Source organism: Canis lupus, chromosome 8 (genome assembly GCF_048164855.1).
Source record: "Canis lupus baileyi chromosome 8, mCanLup2.hap1, whole genome shotgun sequence".
In the NCBI taxonomy this organism is placed as follows: Eukaryota; Metazoa; Chordata; class Mammalia; order Carnivora; family Canidae; genus Canis; species Canis lupus.
In genome coordinates, this window is record NC_132845.1 from 13,950,174 (window position 1) to 13,970,970 (window position 20,797).

General features: G+C 31.1%; 1 protein-coding gene across 11 annotated transcripts in view; it reads left to right on the forward strand.

The window, feature by feature from the left end:
* The window catches only part of PRKACB (protein kinase cAMP-activated catalytic subunit beta), a 113,970-nt gene that overhangs the window by 74,451 nt on the left and 18,722 nt on the right, over window positions 1-20,797 (forward strand). For all 11 annotated transcript variants that reach the window (XM_072834256.1, XM_072834245.1, XM_072834255.1 and 8 more), the window contains 6 exons: window positions 3,834-3,895; window positions 6,304-6,432; window positions 12,228-12,326; window positions 13,346-13,428; window positions 16,778-16,904; window positions 17,793-17,888. In XM_072834256.1, the coding sequence (XP_072690357.1) occupies window positions 3,834-3,895; window positions 6,304-6,432; window positions 12,228-12,326; window positions 13,346-13,428; window positions 16,778-16,904; window positions 17,793-17,888 (596 nt within the window). The remainder of the gene's footprint in view (window positions 1-3,833; window positions 3,896-6,303; window positions 6,433-12,227; window positions 12,327-13,345; window positions 13,429-16,777; window positions 16,905-17,792; window positions 17,889-20,797) is intronic.

The window sequence follows — 20,797 nt, forward strand, 5'->3', positions numbered from 1 at the left end:
TTGTAAAAGATATGTTAAAAAGGGAGGTGATATCTTATTACAAAGAAACCGAAGAACTTAACATCAAAGTAGTTGTAATCTGTATAGTAATAGATTTCTAAACTCTTCTTACAACCATGAATGACAACCTCTTTTAAGCATTAGATAATGGCATACTATAACTAATAACATTCTCTTTTTATAATAAGCAGTAATGTAAGTATATTTAACACATTCCAAAAGTGCCTAATAAATATATTTACTAAATGTAATTAGTGAAGCATTCTTATTCATTGTAGGATTATCTGCATAACATGGAGTAAATATATGCCTTACTTGACGTTTTAATGAATTTTCCTAAATGAACTTTGTAATCTAGTTTTTAAGCTGTGTCCTGTGTATCAGTATATTCAAAACTATTTTGAGAGCAATAAGAATTAAATTTTTTATGTACTTGTGGAAACACATAAAAACTGTCACTTCATTTCTTCTTTCTTTATCTCATGAGTGTGGGTAATCATTCAGTCCTATTTGTGGGAATAGATTCCTTTGGTATACTCATTTATTTTGAATGCAATGTGATATCTTTAAAGAATAAGATAGATAAGAAAATAAATTTTTTTTGGAAATATATATAATTGAACTGTATACTCCTAGGGAGAAATTGATTTAATTTTTCATATGTCCTTTTCATTTTCTGTAGTCCATTATTGACCAGTACAGAATAAAATATATTTGCAGAAAAATTCTTCATTGAAATCTTTTCCTAAGGAGAGTTACTAATCACCATTAGGTACTTAGTTACCCATAATCATGTACCTAAGAAGTATTAGAGCCAACATTCTAACTCAGATATGCCAACTTCCAAAACTTACGGTTGTTTCAGGATATCAGAATGGTTCAAATGCTTAAATATAGATATTATGCACATATTAGAGTACAAGAAGAAAACCAGATAATTTGAGAACTTCAGGTATATGCTTTATAGAGAACTCTGGATTGTATGTACTGCAATATTTGAATTTGGCTGTCTTTCTCACTACTCATTTTGTTAATTAGCTGCCAACTCCTTATGTCAGTGGATATCAATTTTTTAAATAACCAGAGAAAAACATTTAGAAAGTAAAATTCACCACCATCTAAAAATAGTAAAAACCAAAGCGAATATAAGTGGTTCTAGATTGCCTATTGTTTTAGAGCTTATTTATAACCCAGCATATTGTAAAATATTTTATTTCTGGTGTTTATACTTATAATGTATATTTGGTTAACTTCTATTTTTACAGAGTTCACTATACTCCTCTTTGCATCTAAATAATGCACATATGAACTAGAGAGTTTATGTGTCTACATATACTTAAGTGACAAAAAATGTTTCAGGAATAGAGTTTGCTTCATGGATCTGTTTAATGACATTATAACTAATACTTATGCTTACTCTAAAAGGGTATCTCTTTATTTGTTGAAATAATTCACAAAATTTAATATCTTTGATTCCTACTACCCATTTCTGATCATTTTCATGTAAGACCTTTTTGAGAACTGTTACTTTCTATAACATTACTTAGCAGTGAACTGGAATATTGATGAGTACAGAGACTATTTCAAAGAATTTCCTGAATATCCTCTTAGTGAATGAAATTAAGTAGTACCTGAAATTTTTCTTCTAGCTCATACACGAAGCAGGGAAAAGGAAATTTTCCTTCAGTGTAGTCTTTGGCAAATACCGACAGTCCTTCCTTTGACCAGTTACTTTTTTCTTTTTTCTTCTTTTTTTTCCAGTAACTTTTTTCTTAACTCCAGATCCACTTAGCAGGAAGTGACAGGAGAAGCTGAAACGGATGTTAGGATTTTTCTTTCTTTCTCTTTCTCTTCCTTGTCTCCAAATTATCTATACTCATGCAGGCATCTGGAGAGTTTATACCACAACTTGATGTGCAAGTTCTATAAATAGAAGATAACCAAAAATACTTTTCAAAAGAAATCAAATGTATATTTTGAGAATTATAAGTTGTTGTTTCTTAAAAGCCACAGTTGCATTTAGCAGGATTATGTTTTTAATTTATTATAGCTGTCATCTGTAAGTCAGTGCTATTGCAAATATGTCTGCTCCATGAAAAGAATAAATAAATAAAATGAAATTAAATACAATCTTCTAAAACCACTCTTCTTCAGTTGTAACTAGTACATTAACTTTTAGAAGTAGGATGACTTCAACCATCATAAACTGAAAATGTAAGACTTTTCCACCCCCAAATCCACCCTCAGGAAGAATTAGTTCATATTTGCATAATTAGGTACAATTATTTGATTCATTGTTTTGGTGGATGAGCTTTTTATACAAAGAGAAGATTCTACTTTTGAAATTTATTTTTCTCAAATTTTCTAAAATAGGTATTTTGAGAGTATTTTACAGCAAAATACATGTGACAGTTTATATGAAGTAGTAAAATAATGTCTTCAGAAATGAACACTCCAGTGTTACTTAAAAACTAGTATCTGCTCTTGGTGCTTGTCATCACCATTTTGAAATCTCAAAACATCGAGAATGCCAACAGCCTTTTTTGGTTAGCAGCAGTGTTTTGGCAAAGGTACTTTACAAAGGTAAAGGATGAAATAATAATGTATATCTTAAAATGCCTGCCTCACTTTAATTACACTACATTGTTAGATGATCTTATCAAAGATTTGTGAGTCCCTCACTTCCACTATTAGCTTTGTCTTTTCTTCTTCATCATCATCATCATCATCATCATCATTTCTGAAGTAAATGCCAGTGTTCCACTCTAAGTTCATTTTGCCAAACTTTGTACTATTTCAACACCACTTAAATTCTATTGTCTTCTTTATTTATAGATTTAGATATCAGAAAAATATTGGGAATTTCCAAACAAAAGAAACACTAAAATAAGTACTTCTTGAAAGACCAGGTTTGCTCTCATACCTGACTGTAGGAACAAGAATACATTATGCTAATGATGCTTATCTCTGGAATCTTTTTCCTATTTGTTTTTAAACTCTAAGTCATTTTGTAAACAGAAGTCAATATGGAAACTTTGTGAAAAGAAAATGAAAAAGGAAAACTTTTGAATGGTTTATCATTTAACAAATCCTAAAACTTCAAACCACAGTTTGCTAATGTACTGTTATTATTGATCACTAGATAAACATCTGTTTTTGAATGCTTTATATTAGTGTTCATTTTAAATTAGGCATTCAGGCATTTAGTTTTGCTCAAATTTAGAATGAGATTTTGTAAGCTGTTTGGATGGGGGTTTTTTTGGTATTTTGTTCTTTTTTTTTTTTTCAGTCTTTGTGGGTATCCTTTATGTGTTGCCTTTGTTTTTTCCTTTTCTTTCTACTCTCGGTAGAGAAAACACAAATCTAATAACATAAATCCTTATACCTGAAAACAGCCTTTTATCAAAGTTAACTCAGTTATATTTGAAATTCCACCAATCAATGAGTTCATCCAGATGTCTTCAGTTCTTATATTTAACAGCTTTGTTAATATCACTGCTGGCTTATTTACAATTAATATTTTGTCCTAGATTGATTTCTAGCTTTATTACATTACTTTCAGATATGTTTTCAGGAACAGTATTTTTATTATTAGATTTGAATTATGAAAGTGATCCCCATATAGAATAGTATTAGAGATCCTTAAAAATTGAAGAAAATATTTGCTTCTTGTTTAGAGGAATTAAATAGTTCTCTAGTTTATCATGGGTATGAATATATGTTTCATGGTAACAATAGTTGACTAAGTTTGTTTTTAAAGTATATTTACATGTAATATAAATATTCTTACAAGATAAAATTTGTTTTTGTTTTTGTTTTAATTATATTTTCAGTGAAAGAGTTTCTAGCCAAAGCCAAAGAAGACTTTCTAAAGAAATGGGAAAATCCTGCTCCGGTAAGGAATATTTAAAATTTTCTACAATTTATAAGTCCTGTTATATAAAATCATGATTCTTGCCCAGGTAATTTACTACTTCAGAAACTGTAAAACAGCATTAAACTTTCAAGTCGCATTTTTTTTTTTAAGATTTTATTTATTTATTCATGAGAATACACAGAGAGGAGAGAGAGAGAGGCAGAGACACAGGCAGAGGGAGAAGCAGGCTCCATGCAGGGAGCCTGACATGGGACTTGATCCTGGGTCTCTAGAATCAGGCCCGGGGCTGTAGGTGGTGCTGAACCACTGAGCCACCAGGGCTGCCCTCAAGTCGCATTTTAAAAAGTAAGCTTAACATAGTAATTTTGCCATAATATTATCATAACATGTTTTATTTTGCTAATAAATTTATGTATGCCAAAATTGGAGAAGGAACTGATTTCCATTACAATATGTGATTATAAATTTTGATACTAATTATAAGCAGCTACAAACTCTTGAAATTTTTAAATGTATAGTAACTTTGATTTGTGCCTTTGATAGCATTTTTTTTTTTTTTTAATTACAACAGCAGGGATACTATTGTGCAGTTTCAAAATCTTAATGACAAATGCTTGGCTATTGGCAACATAGCAGTACAAAGAGTTCCATTTTCATAAACACTGGATGGGGTAAATTCTATATAACTTAAGTACTTTACATTGTAACTGAGACCTAAAAACTGTGAATAAAAAGAGCCATTTATATTTGCCACAAAAATCTCTTTTCAGAGTTATAATTAATGAACTTTAATACTAGATTAAATTTTGAACACCTATTTTCCTACCACAAAAATTTTTATTTCAAATACCTTTTTCACTAAAAATACTTAATTCTAAACATTATTTTTTATACCACCATTCTTTATGAAGACACTAAGAGTAAAAGCATTACCTATATTTTAAAACATAGTCACTCTCGTGGTCATAAAAAGTTTGACGTTATCTAATATGTAATACTGAGAAAGGTGAGGAAGATGGCACATTTGTATGAAAAGCAATAATTAGCAAAAAGAGATGTTCTGTTTGTTTCCTATTACTTAAATGTGTTTCCATTATTTAGTTGGGAACTATATTAAACATTTCAATTTGTGTTGCTAAAACCAAAAAAAATAAGCATTAATCTATAATATTAATTCAATCAGAATTATAAGGGCTTTTCCTTTCTACATTGATACAGAATCTCATACCAATTTAAAATCGTTAGAAATTTGAAATTAAATTTAATGAAACAAGTTTTTTTTGTAAGTAAAAACTTAGAGCTGCTTGCTGTCTCTGTAATGATTCAGCAAGAAACTATGCTAGGTCTCCAAAGGCAAGCTTTGATTTGTGATAAAGTCCAACTATAGCGAACTGCAGTAACTATCCAGATTTCTTTTACGTGAATCACATTACATCATATTTTTCTCAAGCTAAAAACCATACAGACTGACCCTTGCAAATATTTTTTTCCAAGATTTTCATGAAGATCTTTGTAATGAAAACCTATTAAACAGATGGGTCAGCACTTACTACTTGTGGCTATTTAGCACATAATTTCTTCCTAGTAATTTTCATTTTGTGGCAGCAACAAATTCAATAGATTGATGCCTCCAATTCTTTGCTTCTATGCTATAGTCAAAGCCAAACAAAGATGTTTGCTCTCATAACAAAGCATCTATTGAAGGAGAAAGAGACTGATTATTGTTCTGGGACTCTGACTTTCGGTTATCTTTGTGGGATTGAGGAACTCTTCTTTCCTTATTATTACTGTTTTAGGTAATACCAGGTTATTATAACATTAGAGAAAGAGCCATTAGGATCTTTCATGCTGTTATTATCTAGTCCATATAGCCATTAGGATCTTTCATGCTGTTATTATCTAGTCCATATAAGCTTGTATAAAGATAGAAATGAAGTAAGATAGTGTGCTTCCTTCTGAGGTAACTCCAGTGAATGGACTCCGTCCCTCAGTTTACCTATTCATTAGAATTATTTGTGAGTACACTGAGACTATATGGCTTCCACGATTGTCTTTGTCAGTATAGTGCTGGTCAGTTTGTAATTATTAAAATACAGAACTAATTTATTAAAAGTCTAATACTAGGAATTCATATTGGAATTTATTATGATCTTTAATATTTAAGCTTAGGCTTTTATTTCCTCTCATTACTGTTATACTTTGTTTTGCAATATAATTCTCTTTTCAAATATTAGATCCTTTCTTATTCAAAGGGAAAAATAGAACCAAAAGCCTGAAATCTCAGTAGTTTTTGTATTGCTTTTAAATGGATAGTTTTAAATTAAATTATCTCTTCTGATTATATATAACTAAATCTATTATAGTTATTTATAATCTTTTGATAATTTCTAATTTTAAAGTTCATTTTCTTTTCCATGTATATGTAGAATAATGCCGGGTTGGAGGATTTTGAAAGGAAAAAAACCCTTGGAACAGGTTCATTTGGAAGAGTCATGTTGGTGAAACATAAAGCCACTGAACAGTATTATGCCATGAAGATCTTAGATAAGCAGAAGGTTAGTGTATTTGTCTTTATTTACCTAAAAGGTAAATTCAGTTTTATCAGTTAGATTTTATTAAACAGATGCAATATAATGACTTTCCGTTGATACCTTCAGATAATTATTGCATTTAATTTTCATTCTTATTTATTATGACTATATGAAACATAGTTAATAGTTAAGTATATAGGGATACATTATTTCAATAATTATATAATAGGTGAATGTTTACTATCAAAATATTGAATTGAACATGTAAAGAACAGGCATCTCTAATACATACTGCCTTGTGGAAAATGCAGGGATCTGTTGTACTTGATCTTTAGATTGAAGTAACAGAAACTTAGTGAGATTTTTAATGGCTTATTTTGATTGACAGTAGAAGCCCTTTGTTTAACATGATTGAGTTTGCTGAATTTAAAATGCCAGTCAAGCCAGAGAAAAAGTTGGAATAGTAATACAGTAAAAAATACCAAATGATTATGTTGTACCCTGAACCTAATATAGTGTTAAATGTCAATTATATCTCAGTAAAATGGTTAAATCATTTTGAGAAAACAGTTTTTAAGTTTTTACCACATATTAGAGTATCTAATGAATCAGGATGTCTGAATTATTCATGCTTTAAACTTCTGTTTTTCTGGCAATCACGTACAACTAAGGGAACATAAAAAATGGTAAATCTTGCTATATTATAGATATTATGTTCCCAAGAATGACAGTTTGGCTTACTGGAATGTAGGAAAATGTGGAGTAAATAGTACTGAGCTAGTAGTTAGGGTTACAGATAGTGAGTGGCTAGACTGATGCTGTCTAGTAGAAATATAATGTGAACCACATAAGTAATTTAAAATTTTTAGTAGCCACATTTTAAAAAGTAAAAAGAAATAGATGAAATCAATCTTAATAGGCTGTATTTAGCCCAATATGTCTAAAATATTATCATTGCAACATTTAGTTAATATAAAAATGGAGATATTTTACTTCATACCAAGTCTTCAGTATCTGATGTATGTATTACACTAACAGTACATCTCCATTCAGATTAGCCACATTTCAAGTGTTAAATAACCACATATGGCTAGTAGTTGCCATGTTGAACAGCACAGCATTAGACTGATCTTAAGTTCCACTCCAAACTGCTGTAAAACAAAAAACAAATTTAACCTCCAACATAAAAAGGAGTAATGACTTAAATCTCTCTAAAATTAAATATACCTATACACACATTTTATTGTGCATCTTTGTGTACTGCCCTTTTTTCATAACTTTTTTAACCATGCTTCCTGAAAAAATAGTTTAATCACTCTATTCACCAAGTCACTTCCTCTTAATTCTTTAACCCACAACAATTTAAATGTCTCCTCGTTTATCTCTTGCCTCTTGCTACTCCACTGAAATGGCTCTGCCAAGGGTCACCAATCCAGTGGCCTAATCAACAAAACCAGTGGGTTCTTTTTGCTCATCTTCTATGACATTTTACAGCCTATCCACTCTCCTGACCACTCCCTTAAAACTGTTTTGTCCCTGGACTTCTGTGACCCCTTGTTCTTATAATTATGCTCCTGCCTTTTTGGGCTCTTCTTTTTTATATGCCTTTTCCTATTATTTTTTCCTGTCTACTCTTTAAAGATTGCTAATCTCAATCTCTGGACTATCCCCTCTTCTTGTTTTCATGTTCTACACCTTCTCCCTCTGTACTGTCCAGGCTTCAATTCTTCCTTGAACTCTACACCTTTAATTTGTACAATATGACCACAAAGCTCTGACAGATCGACTAGTTCATGCTCTGATTTTCTAGGTGAGGTCATTGGGTCTCGGAGAGAGTAAGTTACTTATGCACTTACGTTAGTAGCACACAAAATTCTAAATATTTTTATTTAAATCAAATCTTTTTTATTAAACCTGTCATTAAAATATTGTCTGGATAGTCCTAATATTTTGTTATCTTTCTTAAGGAATTAATAGAATATGCTTTAGTCATAAAATATTAAAAGGATTACATAATATGCCATTTTCATGTTTAAAATATTTAGGGAAGAAGCTTTTAGTTCCTTTTTTTTTCTCTCTTGACAAGACAGTGATTTGTTAAGTAAATTACTGAGGTTACTTCATAGATAAATCATGGTAAAAGAGTATTTCCTAGAAGAATAGTTGCAACTCTATGTCATTTCTGCTATGGCAGTGTTCTGAATCTATTCATAATTAGGACAAAGATTTTATATCCTGAATTTTTTCAAATTTATTTATTTGAATTTGCAAAGATAAGTAATGAAATAACACTCCATAATCACCTTATTTTCTGTTAATGAAGTCACAAACCCTTCAATTTTGGCATCTCCTGTCTTAGGGTGTATGGGTTAAGGGGAAGAAAATCAGTGCAGAAATTAAGGAAATCGTATTTCTTCATTCCGTACATTATATCAGGCATTGCTAGGAGCTTTATATTTACTATATCTGAATTTTCACAATTCTGTGTGACATTAATCTCCCTTTTAAGACAATAACCTTTCTATTTAATTAGGTTTTCTAAAATCAAACAGGCTAATAAGATAAACCAAGAATTTGACTAGTTTGGTCTGATTTCTGTGTTTCTACTTCTTGTTAATTTTTCCTTTAAAATGTATTTGTTACCCTTAAGATCCTTTCTACCACCACCTAGTTTGGTCCCTTTAACATTAACTGGGCTTTCACAATAACATCTTAATTTCCACAACCCCAGACTTTTCACCTTCTATATATCACTTTCCTCACTGCCAAAAACGTTTTTCTTACCATATCATATAATTTTATTTACTCACTCAAAAAGCTTCCTAATATTTACTAAATAAAAGCAGAACTCTGCATCTAACTCACAAACTCTTCATAACTTTCTTCCATACTCTGCCATAGTCTTATTTAACTCTGTTCTACATGTCCTCTATTCTCTACTTTTCTGATTGAAACTTGACCCCCAGGAGTATACAGTGCCATGCTGGGTGGCCTGGGGGAGCATGTGATGATATATAGGCCATCTTCCTTATCAGTAACTCAAGTATTTGACTAAAGAAAAAAAAATAGCCAATAAGTATAATCATTTGTAAAATCTTTTAAATATATATATTTAAACTAACAAATATTAAGAAGTAAATGTAAATTTTATATGCATTTTGAAAATAAAATATGGACTAAACCCTTAGGATTACTTGTTATTTTTTCTCTGTCATATAGGGGTATTTCAGTACCAAATCTTGAGAAGCATTATCCTAAGCTATTCTCAGTTGAAACTAGCACCTCAGACTTACCTTTGTGTATTACCCCCCCCTTCAGGTAACGGTTCCAGATATTAATCTTGACTGCAGTATCTCCTCTTTCTTTTCCTAATCTTTGTTATGTATTCATCTGTAAGGCCCAGCTGAACTCTCACCCCTTTACATGGATTATAAAAACAATTGACATTTTTTGAGCTTTTACTGTGTGCCAGGCACTGTGTTAATCACTTCACATGCACTTTGTGACAGTCACTTTTAAAGTAGGTATTATTATCAACATTTTACAGATGAAGAATCTGGAATTAGAAAGATTATGTAAAAAAAAAAAAGTAAAAAATAAATAAATAAATAAATAAATAAATAAATAAATAAATAAATAAATAAATAAATAAAAATAAAAATTAAATTAAAAAAAGAAAGATTATGTATCAGGCCTAACTTAAACATTTTCTTGTATAATGTTATAACATTATAACTTTCATTTGGCAATTATTCACATATTAATATTCACACATTCATATACTATACTTCCAAATAGATTCTATGCAGCATTAAGGCAGACATTTCCTTGTCTTTATCTCAATTGCATTATTATGCCTTGTATGTAGTAGTAGCACATTTAAAAGTAAATTAGATTTTAATTAGTTAACTTATTAAACCAACTTAAAAATTAACTAGGCATTGCCAGTTCATATATCATATATATATGTATATATATATATCTCATTTATTTCTGTTTTTAATTGTTATGCCCTACATACACATAGTTGGCTTAGAGCTATAATGCAGAAAGCCTATATATTGCAGTTTTTATTACTTATTTCAAAGGAAACACATTGTCAATGCCTAACTAAAAACTTACTGTATCATAATATACAGAAATAAACAATGTGAAATATCTAGACAATGAAATATTATTTAGCACTCAAAAGAAATGAGCTGTCAATCCATGAAAAGACATGTAGGAACTTTAAATGTATATTACTAAGTGAAAGAAGCCAATCTGAAAAGGCTGAATACTGTATGATTCCAACTTTATGACATTCTAGAAAAGGCAAAACTATGGAGATGGTAAAAAGATCAGTGATTGTCTGGGGTGATAGGGAAGAAGGGATGATTAAATGGAGCACAGAGAAATTTTAGGACAGTGAAAGTACTCTGTATGGTATTAGAACAGTTACACACATGTCATTTTCCATTTGTCCAAACCCACAGAATGTACAACACCAAGAGTAAACCCTGGTATAAACTATGGACTCTGGGTGGTAAAGGTGTGTCAGTATAGGTTCATCACTTGTAACAAATGTACCACTCTGGTGGGGGAGGATATTGATAGTGCGGGTGACTATACATGTGTGGGGACAGGAGTCTCATGGAAAATTTCTGCTCAATTCTACTGTGAACCCGAAACTGCTTAAAAAAAAAAAAAAAGATAAATACAAAGCAAGAATAATTATCTAGCTAATGTCACATAATTTATTGTGATAAGTATGGACTAAATAGTTCTGTAACTAGTTAGAAATTGGATGGTAGTGGTCCAACTACCCCTATTACAGATTTTAAAAAACCCTGATATCCTAAGAATTGAAATAACATCTCCAAAGTCATAAAACTACTTGATTAGAAGGCCTAGATTAGAATACAGATATTCTGACTCTCAGTTAAGTATTCTTTGCTCAATATTACTTTTATAATGGAATTGTATATACTAATAACTGGGTGGTATCTTTACCTTTTTTATTGATGTTCAACTTCTTGAATTTTGTGACTATCCCACACTGACAGTAAGCCTCTAGCAAAAAAGAATGCCACATTTTAATGACTTACACATATACTGGACAATTATTTATAACTCCCTAAGGTCACCTTTTCTTAAATATAGAATCACATGTGATAGAAGCATAGTCTTCATGAAGATAAGTTGCTTTCCCTGCTATGTATTTGAGTGGACAATCCAAAGGAGGCTTGATTAATCCTAAATGAGCAATTTGTTTTAAAGACATAGTTGGGTTTTTGCCAGTATTTTGTGTCCTCTCTTGTAGCTACACAAATTGAAGTTTCAGAATTTAATCTTGTATTTATTCAGGTATTAGGAAATGAACAGATTGTTCATTTTTACCTACTGTTTTTCAATTATTGGCTTTTCCTCAATCCTTAATTTCCTTGCTGATCTTCTGAAGACTTAAAATCAATACCTACTTACTGCAGTGATTTGTACCAACTACTTTAGTGGACTGACTGTAAGTCATTAGGAGCTAGTATTTTCACCTACTAATTTTTTAAGTAATGTACTAGGAGTCTGTTTCTTTTTAGCTCTTGCTTCTTGACTGAAAAATCGTTGACCTTCTTAAGACCAAATTTTAAATCTTCAGTTAGGTTTTTCATTTGAATCTGATAAACCTCCTTGGTCGTTATTATCATCCTTACCAACTTAGTGATTTTGCTTATCCAAGCTCATTATTATATGAAAAGCATTTTATTTAAATTTTTTCTTTTAAAATTATAGTAAGTTTTAAATTCTGTTCAAGTATATTAAATATATTTATCTCTCAATTACAGGTTGTTAAACTGAAGCAAATAGAGCACACCTTGAATGAGAAAAGAATATTACAGGCAGTGAATTTTCCTTTTCTTGTTCGACTGGAGTACTCTTTTAAGGTAGATTTTACAGTATTCAAATAAAATACTCTTATTTATATATATTTTTAAAAATCTGAAACTGTCATAGGATTTTAAGCCACATCATAAACCTGGAGAATATGAATAAACAAAAAAGGGATATATTTAGATTTTTTGTAATTAAATCCTATTGCACTTATAAACTTAGGTTAACATTTGAAAAAGTTTTGGTTCTCCCTAGGAAAATTTTTAAAGGTAATGTGTAATTTTTCATGAAATGGTATTATAAATTCAAATATTTCAATTTATCAAAATCCATAGAAATATCTTATTAATATCTTAAGTGGTTCTTATACTCATGCAAATGAATATACATACATACCTTCCTTTTTAACCTTTTCTGACACAATCTTAACCATCTTTTCCTTAGTAATTTGTGTTCTACTCTTTCCATTTATATAAGGCAGAACACTCTTTGGTCTTCCATTCAAGTGTCTCACAAGGTTGTACAAGATTTATTCTTGAAGTTGGCAGCTTTTCAGCTCTTTAGAATAATACTTGGCATCTCTGCAATATTAGGTCATATGAATGATTTTAAACATTTTCCTTTTCCTCTGTTATTCTTTAAATCAGATGAATACCTGTATATTTAGGATGATGTTAAAATTAATCTCTCTGACCTAATTTAGTACATAAAATGTAAACATTCTTACTTTTTCAAATTGCTATTTTAACTGTTATTCCTTTTTATGCACTATAGCATTAAGTCATTGCCTTAATGTCTAATTGTTAAATAGTTAGTGTTCTCTGCAAAGTCAGGAACAGCAAAAATCTGAGACTAATTTGTGTTAAGAATACTAGGGAAAAAAAAATGAATTCCCCATTGTAGAAAAATTAGAGCATCTTCCCTTTATTCTCTCCTTCCCAATGTTAGTAATCTCTCAGGTGGATTTTTAAATTTGTCTTTTTCTAATTGAACATGGTGTTATTTTAAAATATTTTCTTAAAATAATCTAGGTTTCATAATTTTTATTTATTTATTCTTTATTTGTTGATAGGATAATTCTAATTTATACATGGTTATGGAATATGTCCCTGGGGGTGAAATGTTTTCACATCTAAGAAGAATTGGAAGGTTCAGGTAACTAATATTTTATCCTCCTCAAATCTTTATATCCTGTGTTTGTTTATTTATTTATTTTTAAGATTTTATTTATTTATTCAGAGACACGGAAGGAGAGAGGCAGAGACATAAGCAGAGGAAGAAGCAGGCTCCATGTAGGGAGCCTGATGTGGGACTCGATCCTGGAACTCCAGGATCATGCCCTGAGTGAAAGGCAGATGACCAACCACTGAGCCACCCAGGCATCCCCATTGTGTTTGTTTAAAACCAAATTTTTAAGTTATTGCTGATGATAACAATTTATTTCATTTAATTTAGTAGGACGTTAGCTATCTGATGAATTACGTAGAAACATTAGTAAGAGGTCACACCATACTGAGTTTTAAAAATCAAATGAAGGGCACCTGGATGGCCCAGTCAGTTAAGCATCTGCCTTGGCTCAGATCAGGATCCTAAGGTCCTGGGATTGAGCCCCTCAGGCCCCCTACTCAGTGGGGAGTCTCTGTCTCCTCCTTCTGCCCTTCTCCTACTCTTACAAATAAATAAAAATATTTAAAATAAATAAATAAAAATAAAATGAAGCACCATGATACCCTTGTAAATATGCTACCATTGGTAGGCATTATGAAGGCCTGTTATTTAAAGAATTTTCAGAAGATGCAAAAAAATTAATTTAAACATACTGGCATTAAAAAAATAAACATGCTGGCATTAATTGAACAAATATTAATAATACAACTCTGGGGAAGAGGTTTATGTAAAGATGAAGATGAATATATAGAAAAGATAGTAACAGTATCATAGTGATGAGATTATAAAAGTTTGTTTCACACAAATTTAATTTTCCTTAAAGTTATTGCTACGTTGTTTTAAGTAAACATATATATGTGTGTGTGTATGTATGTATATATATATATTTTATATATATAAAATATATATACCTATTTTAAAGAGTTTGTTCTTTATCATTAGGTGTTTTTTGTTTGTTTGTTTTAAAGATTTTTTTTATTTATTCATGAGAGACACAAAGAGAGAGAGAGAGAGGCAGAGACACAGGCAGAGGGAGAAGCAGACTCCATGCAGGGAGCCCAATGTGGGACTTGATCCCGGGACTCCAGGATCACGCCCCAGGCTGAAGGCAGGCGCCAAACCACTGAGCCACCCAGGGATCCCCTGTTCTTTATCATTAGGTTATTGCTTACAAGGCTACACAGTTTTTAAAATAGATTCAGTTAACTTTACTTGTGCGTGATAGTCTGTAAGCTACTACTGTTCATTAGTAATCACTAATAGAATGAAGTTGAAACCCAGAGCAGGTCCAGCTTCATTTAGCACATTATCTGTTGGCATGATGAAAGTACATTCAAGAGTTCAAACTGTTGATGATGATAATCCAATTCAGAAAAGAAGATGATGATAGACTCAGATTATCACAAGATCATATTCAATTATGGGCCAACATTAGAGTTACTTTAGTTATCTGAGGCCTAAGCCAAAATTTATTGACCTAATATGATAAGGCACCTAATATGTATCAGGCATTATGTCTGTTTATTTTTAATGATTGCTTTCACCTACTGTTGTCCATTCTCCTACTACCCTTGTTCATACAGGCCCAGACTCCTCAGATTGCCTCATGATAATTCAAAGCTTTATATTGAAGCACTACACCTAAACCTGTCTTCAAATAATATTTTGTCCATTTTCTATAATTACTAAATTCTTCCCTTTGCAACTCCCCACACTCCTATTTCTTTAATACCTCACTTAGTACTAGGTGGAAAAGCAAGTTGAGTGTAATAATTCACACTGAGACATTATCTTTTCTAATCTTTCACTCATACTACATGTACACTTGAGAGGTTACTAACTCCTATCTTAGAAACTTTGAGGCAACAACAATACTGAGTTGTTGACCATGGCTTTAGTCAGAATCAAGGCAATCATTATGATTCTCTACTTAAATAGCAACTGTCTAGACTTAAAGCTGTTTCAACATTAAGTTCTCCTACAGGATATTTTGCTTTCATCTTTCAACAGTTTGATTACAGATCTATGTAATGTTCATGTTCCTCCACTCAGATGTCAGTGTATGGAAGTAAATTTAAAATGCTTATTATATCATATTTACACTGATAAATTTATATTTATTTATAAGTATAAGATGCTTGTGTTTCAAGTTAAGAATGTTTTAATGACAAGGTTGATTCTTCCAATTTCCTTTTAAAATGTACCCCCCACCACTCCTTGTCATACAGTGTATGATACAGATTTTACAGTGTTGAGGAAGGGCTGAAACTCTAAAGGAATTATAAAATATTTTCCTCTAAAAGTATTTTTCTTTACATACTCATTTATTCAACAAATATTTCCTGAGCACCTGGTATGTATCAATCTAGAACCTAGAAATTATAATGACAAGCAAAAGGAGCAGCATATATAATCTTTTCTGGAATTTCTATTTCTGGTGCTATGAGATCAAATTAATGCCAACCATCTTGAGGGAAATTCTATTCATAGTTCATGTAATTCATTGAGGACATAAATCTGAAAGTCATCACAGTTCATCAGGCGGATTAGCAGAATTCATTGTATACACTAGAAGTTGAAATAGAAACTCAAATTTGAAAATCAGTACATCCTTTGGAATAATACTGAATGTGGCATCATCATTACACTGATCTATCAATTGATCTAATTTGTGCATACAGGAACTGTACATGTTTACACATGTTTACATTTATGTTTAGATACCTGTGTAAACATGCATAATAGAAGATTTGGAAATTCATACATGGATTTATCTATGATTTCTGGATAGGATTATGGGTGCTTTTTATTTTTCTTCAATATTTTATGATGTTTTTAAAATAATGAGACTATATCATTTTTGTAATAGGAATAGTCTGAGTGAAATGGCATTAGTCTGCAGATTAATGCAGATAAACAAGTTCTGTGTAGTGAAATGCTTTAAGCATTTGAAATTTGTGATAAAGTTAGAGTCTGTCAACAATTACAATGGCATGGTAGACAATGTAATTGACACATTTGCTTTTCAGTCATTCTCAAAGAGAGACATAAAGACATCAATATCTTCTAATATGGATAATAATAATTTAAAATAAGATGACAGTTTTAGAGTTATATTTTTCTTCAATGTATGCTGCCTCCTAAGCATATTATTAAAGTATTATTTGAAGATAATTCAGAGGTTAAAAGATAATCAGAAACTAACAGGATTCTTTACATATGTTTAAAAGAAAAAGATTTTGCTTCCAAAGTATCTCTACTAAATTTTTTACATGATCTATTAATTACCATGTGTTAACCTATTTTATAGAAAAATCAATGTTTTTTTTCTTTGTAGTGAACCCCATGCACGGTTCTATGCAGCTCAGATAGTGCTAACATTCGAGTACCTCCACTCACTAGACCTCATCTACAGAGATCTAAAACCTGAAAATCTCTTAATTGACCACCAAGGTTATATCCAGGTATGACTTGAACACATATATATAATGTATTTGAGAAAATATTAGGTAAAAGTTGTATGTATTTAACCTCAACTACCAGTATTGGTTTTTTTTTTCTTTGAGCGAGACAGTTCTTCCTAATAGCTTAAATTGAGCTCATGATTCTGCCACTAATACCAAGACCAAAAATCCCATCAAGAATAGAATATGTTTATACCTCCCATAGTCTATAGTTGTGAACTGAACACAGGCTCCTACATAACGAAATATATAGAATAGCTAAATTTGTGAGCTCTCATTTAGTGCCAGGCATTATTCCAAGTGTTTTACATGTATCATCTTTTTTAGTCCTGATAACCATATAAAGTACTGCTGTTATCCTCATCTTAAGGCTAACGGAATTAAGGCACAGCAAGTCACAGGTAGTAGAGTCAGAATTTGAACCCAGTCTGTCTCTAGAGTCAGAGACAGGGCAGCTGCCAAAGAGCCCTGGCTACCAATACTGAACTGGTGGAAGTATTTTCTTTCTACTTCTTCCATCAGTAGAGTGGGAGCATCCCTTTTTACATAGTTGATTCTCCTGTTGATTATTTTGCACTTCTGATGCTGTAATTCATGGCAGAGCAAAGGCTGAACTCAAGGAATATTTACACCACTGCTTCATTTTTGTTAAAACTATTTATTGCTATCTTTTTTTGTGTGTTTATTTCTTTGAGTCAGGGAAAAGTTCTCCAGAGTGAACCTTCCTTCACTAATAGTGGCCTGCGTGGATTAGTTTCAATTACATTGATTTAATTTTTTTTCATGGTTTTAATTTTAACCCTGATTTTTTACTTCAACTTAGGTATGATAAAGACATTTACTGTGAGATAATGATGAATGTTTGCAAGTTTTTTTTTTCTTTTATAGGTTACAGACTTTGGGTTTGCCAAAAGAGTTAAAGGCAGAACTTGGACATTATGTGGCACTCCAGAATATTTGGCTCCGGAGATAATTCTCAGCAAGGTATATTTATAATGTCATTATGTAAGAGGTAAAAATATAAGGCATGCATCACTGTGGACTTTTATAAAAATAGTTTACTGAGCTAATATTACACTTTAATCTACATTATGAATTTATGTCTATTTGATTACTTAAACAATTACTTAGCATCTACCACTAATCCAGTTACCTTTCAATTTTAACTCTGAATCTAAGAGAAATAGAGTGGTAGAGCATAGGGAATATAGTGAATAATATTGTAATAACTTGGGATCCCCGGGTGGCGCAGCGGTTTGGCGCCTGCCTTTGGCCCAGGGCGCGATCCTGGAGACCCGGGATCGAATCCCACATCGGGCTCCCGGTGCATGGAGCCTGCTTCTCCCTCTGCCTGTGTCTCTGCGCCTCTCTCTCTCTCTCTCTGTGACTATCATAAATAAATAAAAATTAAAAAAAAATAAGCTTAAAACTTTAAAAAATATATATATATTGTAATAACTTTGTATTGTGGCACATGGTAACTAGATACATCATGATGACCATTTCATAATATATATAAAATGTTGAAAAAAAAATGTTGAATCACTATGTTACCCATCTGAAAGTAATATAGTATTATATGTCAACTATACTTCAAAAAAAATAATGTGAATGTTACCTCTAGATCCATATATTTTTCTTCTAATTCTACTGAGAACAACTACCATGTTTCACTGTATAAATTTAAAGCTTCCAGCATGATGGTTTGATTTACATAGATTGTGGAATAGATTACCACAATAGGTTTAATCAACATACATCATCTCATATAGATGTTATAAGGAGAAAAGAAAAAAGTCCTGTTTTGAAACCAAAAACATGGCGTTTTCATAATTATTCCCAATAACAGGAGGGTGGGCTACCTTTGCTCTGGGTTACCCCACAAGGCAAATGTAAAAATGATACGTACTAGTTCCCAATTCTTCCTCTGTTTCAACTTTACCACTTAAATAAAAGAAATGCATGCAAATGTCTTTGAATTTTAGTTTAAAACAGGAATATTATAGCAATTGAATAGTTTGTCTTTTTGAAGATAGCTCTACTTTTCAAAGCACTGAAAATGCGGTGAGAGAAATTTGTATCATGTATAAAAGGATGGTTTTGAGTCTGTTTTCCTTTCCATTGCCATCCCAATGGGGGGGAAGCTAGAAAGGAGAAATTGACAATGACTGAACACAAATATGACAAGGAAAGATAAAGGGATAATACACATGCCTTAATATTTACAAACTGGAAAACTACCCCCTGAATAATTGAAATTTGGCTAACCTATACAAGAATAAAATAAATGATCTCATTCAACTTTCCTCTTGTTTATAATTTAAATCATCTGTAACTGTTTAGTCCTTTGTAATCTAAATTTCATTGCTGTTAACATATTTCTTCTGTGAGAACACTTAACAATGTGATGACAGAGTAAGCACCAAAACTTTAAAAGTGTGTATATGTATATATTGTAAAAGTAATAGATGTCCATTGTACAAAATTTGGAAAAGGCAGACAAATAAAAAGAAACAACCAAAAAAACCTATCATCCTCACCATCCAGAGATAACCTTTAAAAAAAAACATTAAATTTTTCTGTGCATGTTCTCATAGTTGAGATATAGTGAATGTATGGTTTGTACTCCGCGTTTTTCACTTGCATGATAACAGGTATGAAAATATCATTCTAATGGTTTATTTGCAAATGTATCAAAAAGTATTTTGCCATTTTTCTATTGCTGAATATTCAGGTCATTCCTTTTTCCTTTTTTGCTATTATAATAAATAAATGCGATAAACATAAACATTTTGTTGTATAAAGATTTTTCTGCATTTTAAATTATTTTTTCAGAACACATTCCCAGAAGTAGAATTACTGAGACAAAGGGTATGAACATTTTTACGTCTCTCCATAAATAATTGCCAGAGTGCTTTCCAAAAAGATTGTAACATATTATACTTAGCAGTGTGAGAGAGGCTGTTCAGTCATACTACCCAGCATTGGATATTCTTATTTTTAAAATCATTACTAATTTAATAAGCATTAAATTATATTTCATTATTTTAAGTCTCATGTCTTTGGTTATTAGATCTTTTTAATGCTTTATAGACATTTGGTGGGTTTTGGTGTATGTCTGAATTATTAGTTCATGTCCTTGACCTATTTATCTATTGTAATTTAGTTTTTCTTACTGATTTAATTCTCTATACCTAGCATATTAAAAGTATCTGGCATAGTTTTTATAAACATTAACATAATCTGAAACATAGAAATCAAAGTTTAATAAAAGGATATGGCTCAACATCACATGCTTTCATTATAGTAAAAATATTGTAATGAGTGACATTACTAGTGAGTTGAATTCAAAGAATTAAAGCAAAATTGATGCCCATTTCTATTAGCAAATTAAAGTGCTATTCTTTTTATGCTAGTCTCCCTTTAAAAAAACATACAGGAAAAATATCTCTATATTATAGTATATTTTAGCTAATAATTTGAAAATTAAATGGTTTGTAAAACTAAAATTTTAACAAAAGTTTGGAGTGTGGGGAGTGGTGAAGGTAATTTAAGGGCAGACAAAAAGATCTGGCAAGAATGGCAAGAATCCAGTTTATTTCTCTTCATGATCAAGTTGGGTTTTCCCCCATAATCTTTTGTGCCAACTGACACTGATCATAGTTAATAACAAACTTTATAAAACATGTTATTATTTTATTTTATTATAAATAGTTCTTAATTTTAGCATGTTTAGTATAAAAAAAGAAAATTAACCTTAGAATTGTACATTTTGGTTTGCAGTGTACTTTGATTATTTCCTTTAATTAAGTCCTTAACAAAAACTCCATGAATTAGTAGTTTTTTCTGTATCTTTTAGAGATGAGGGGCAGGACAGTAGGATAGCTAAAGTA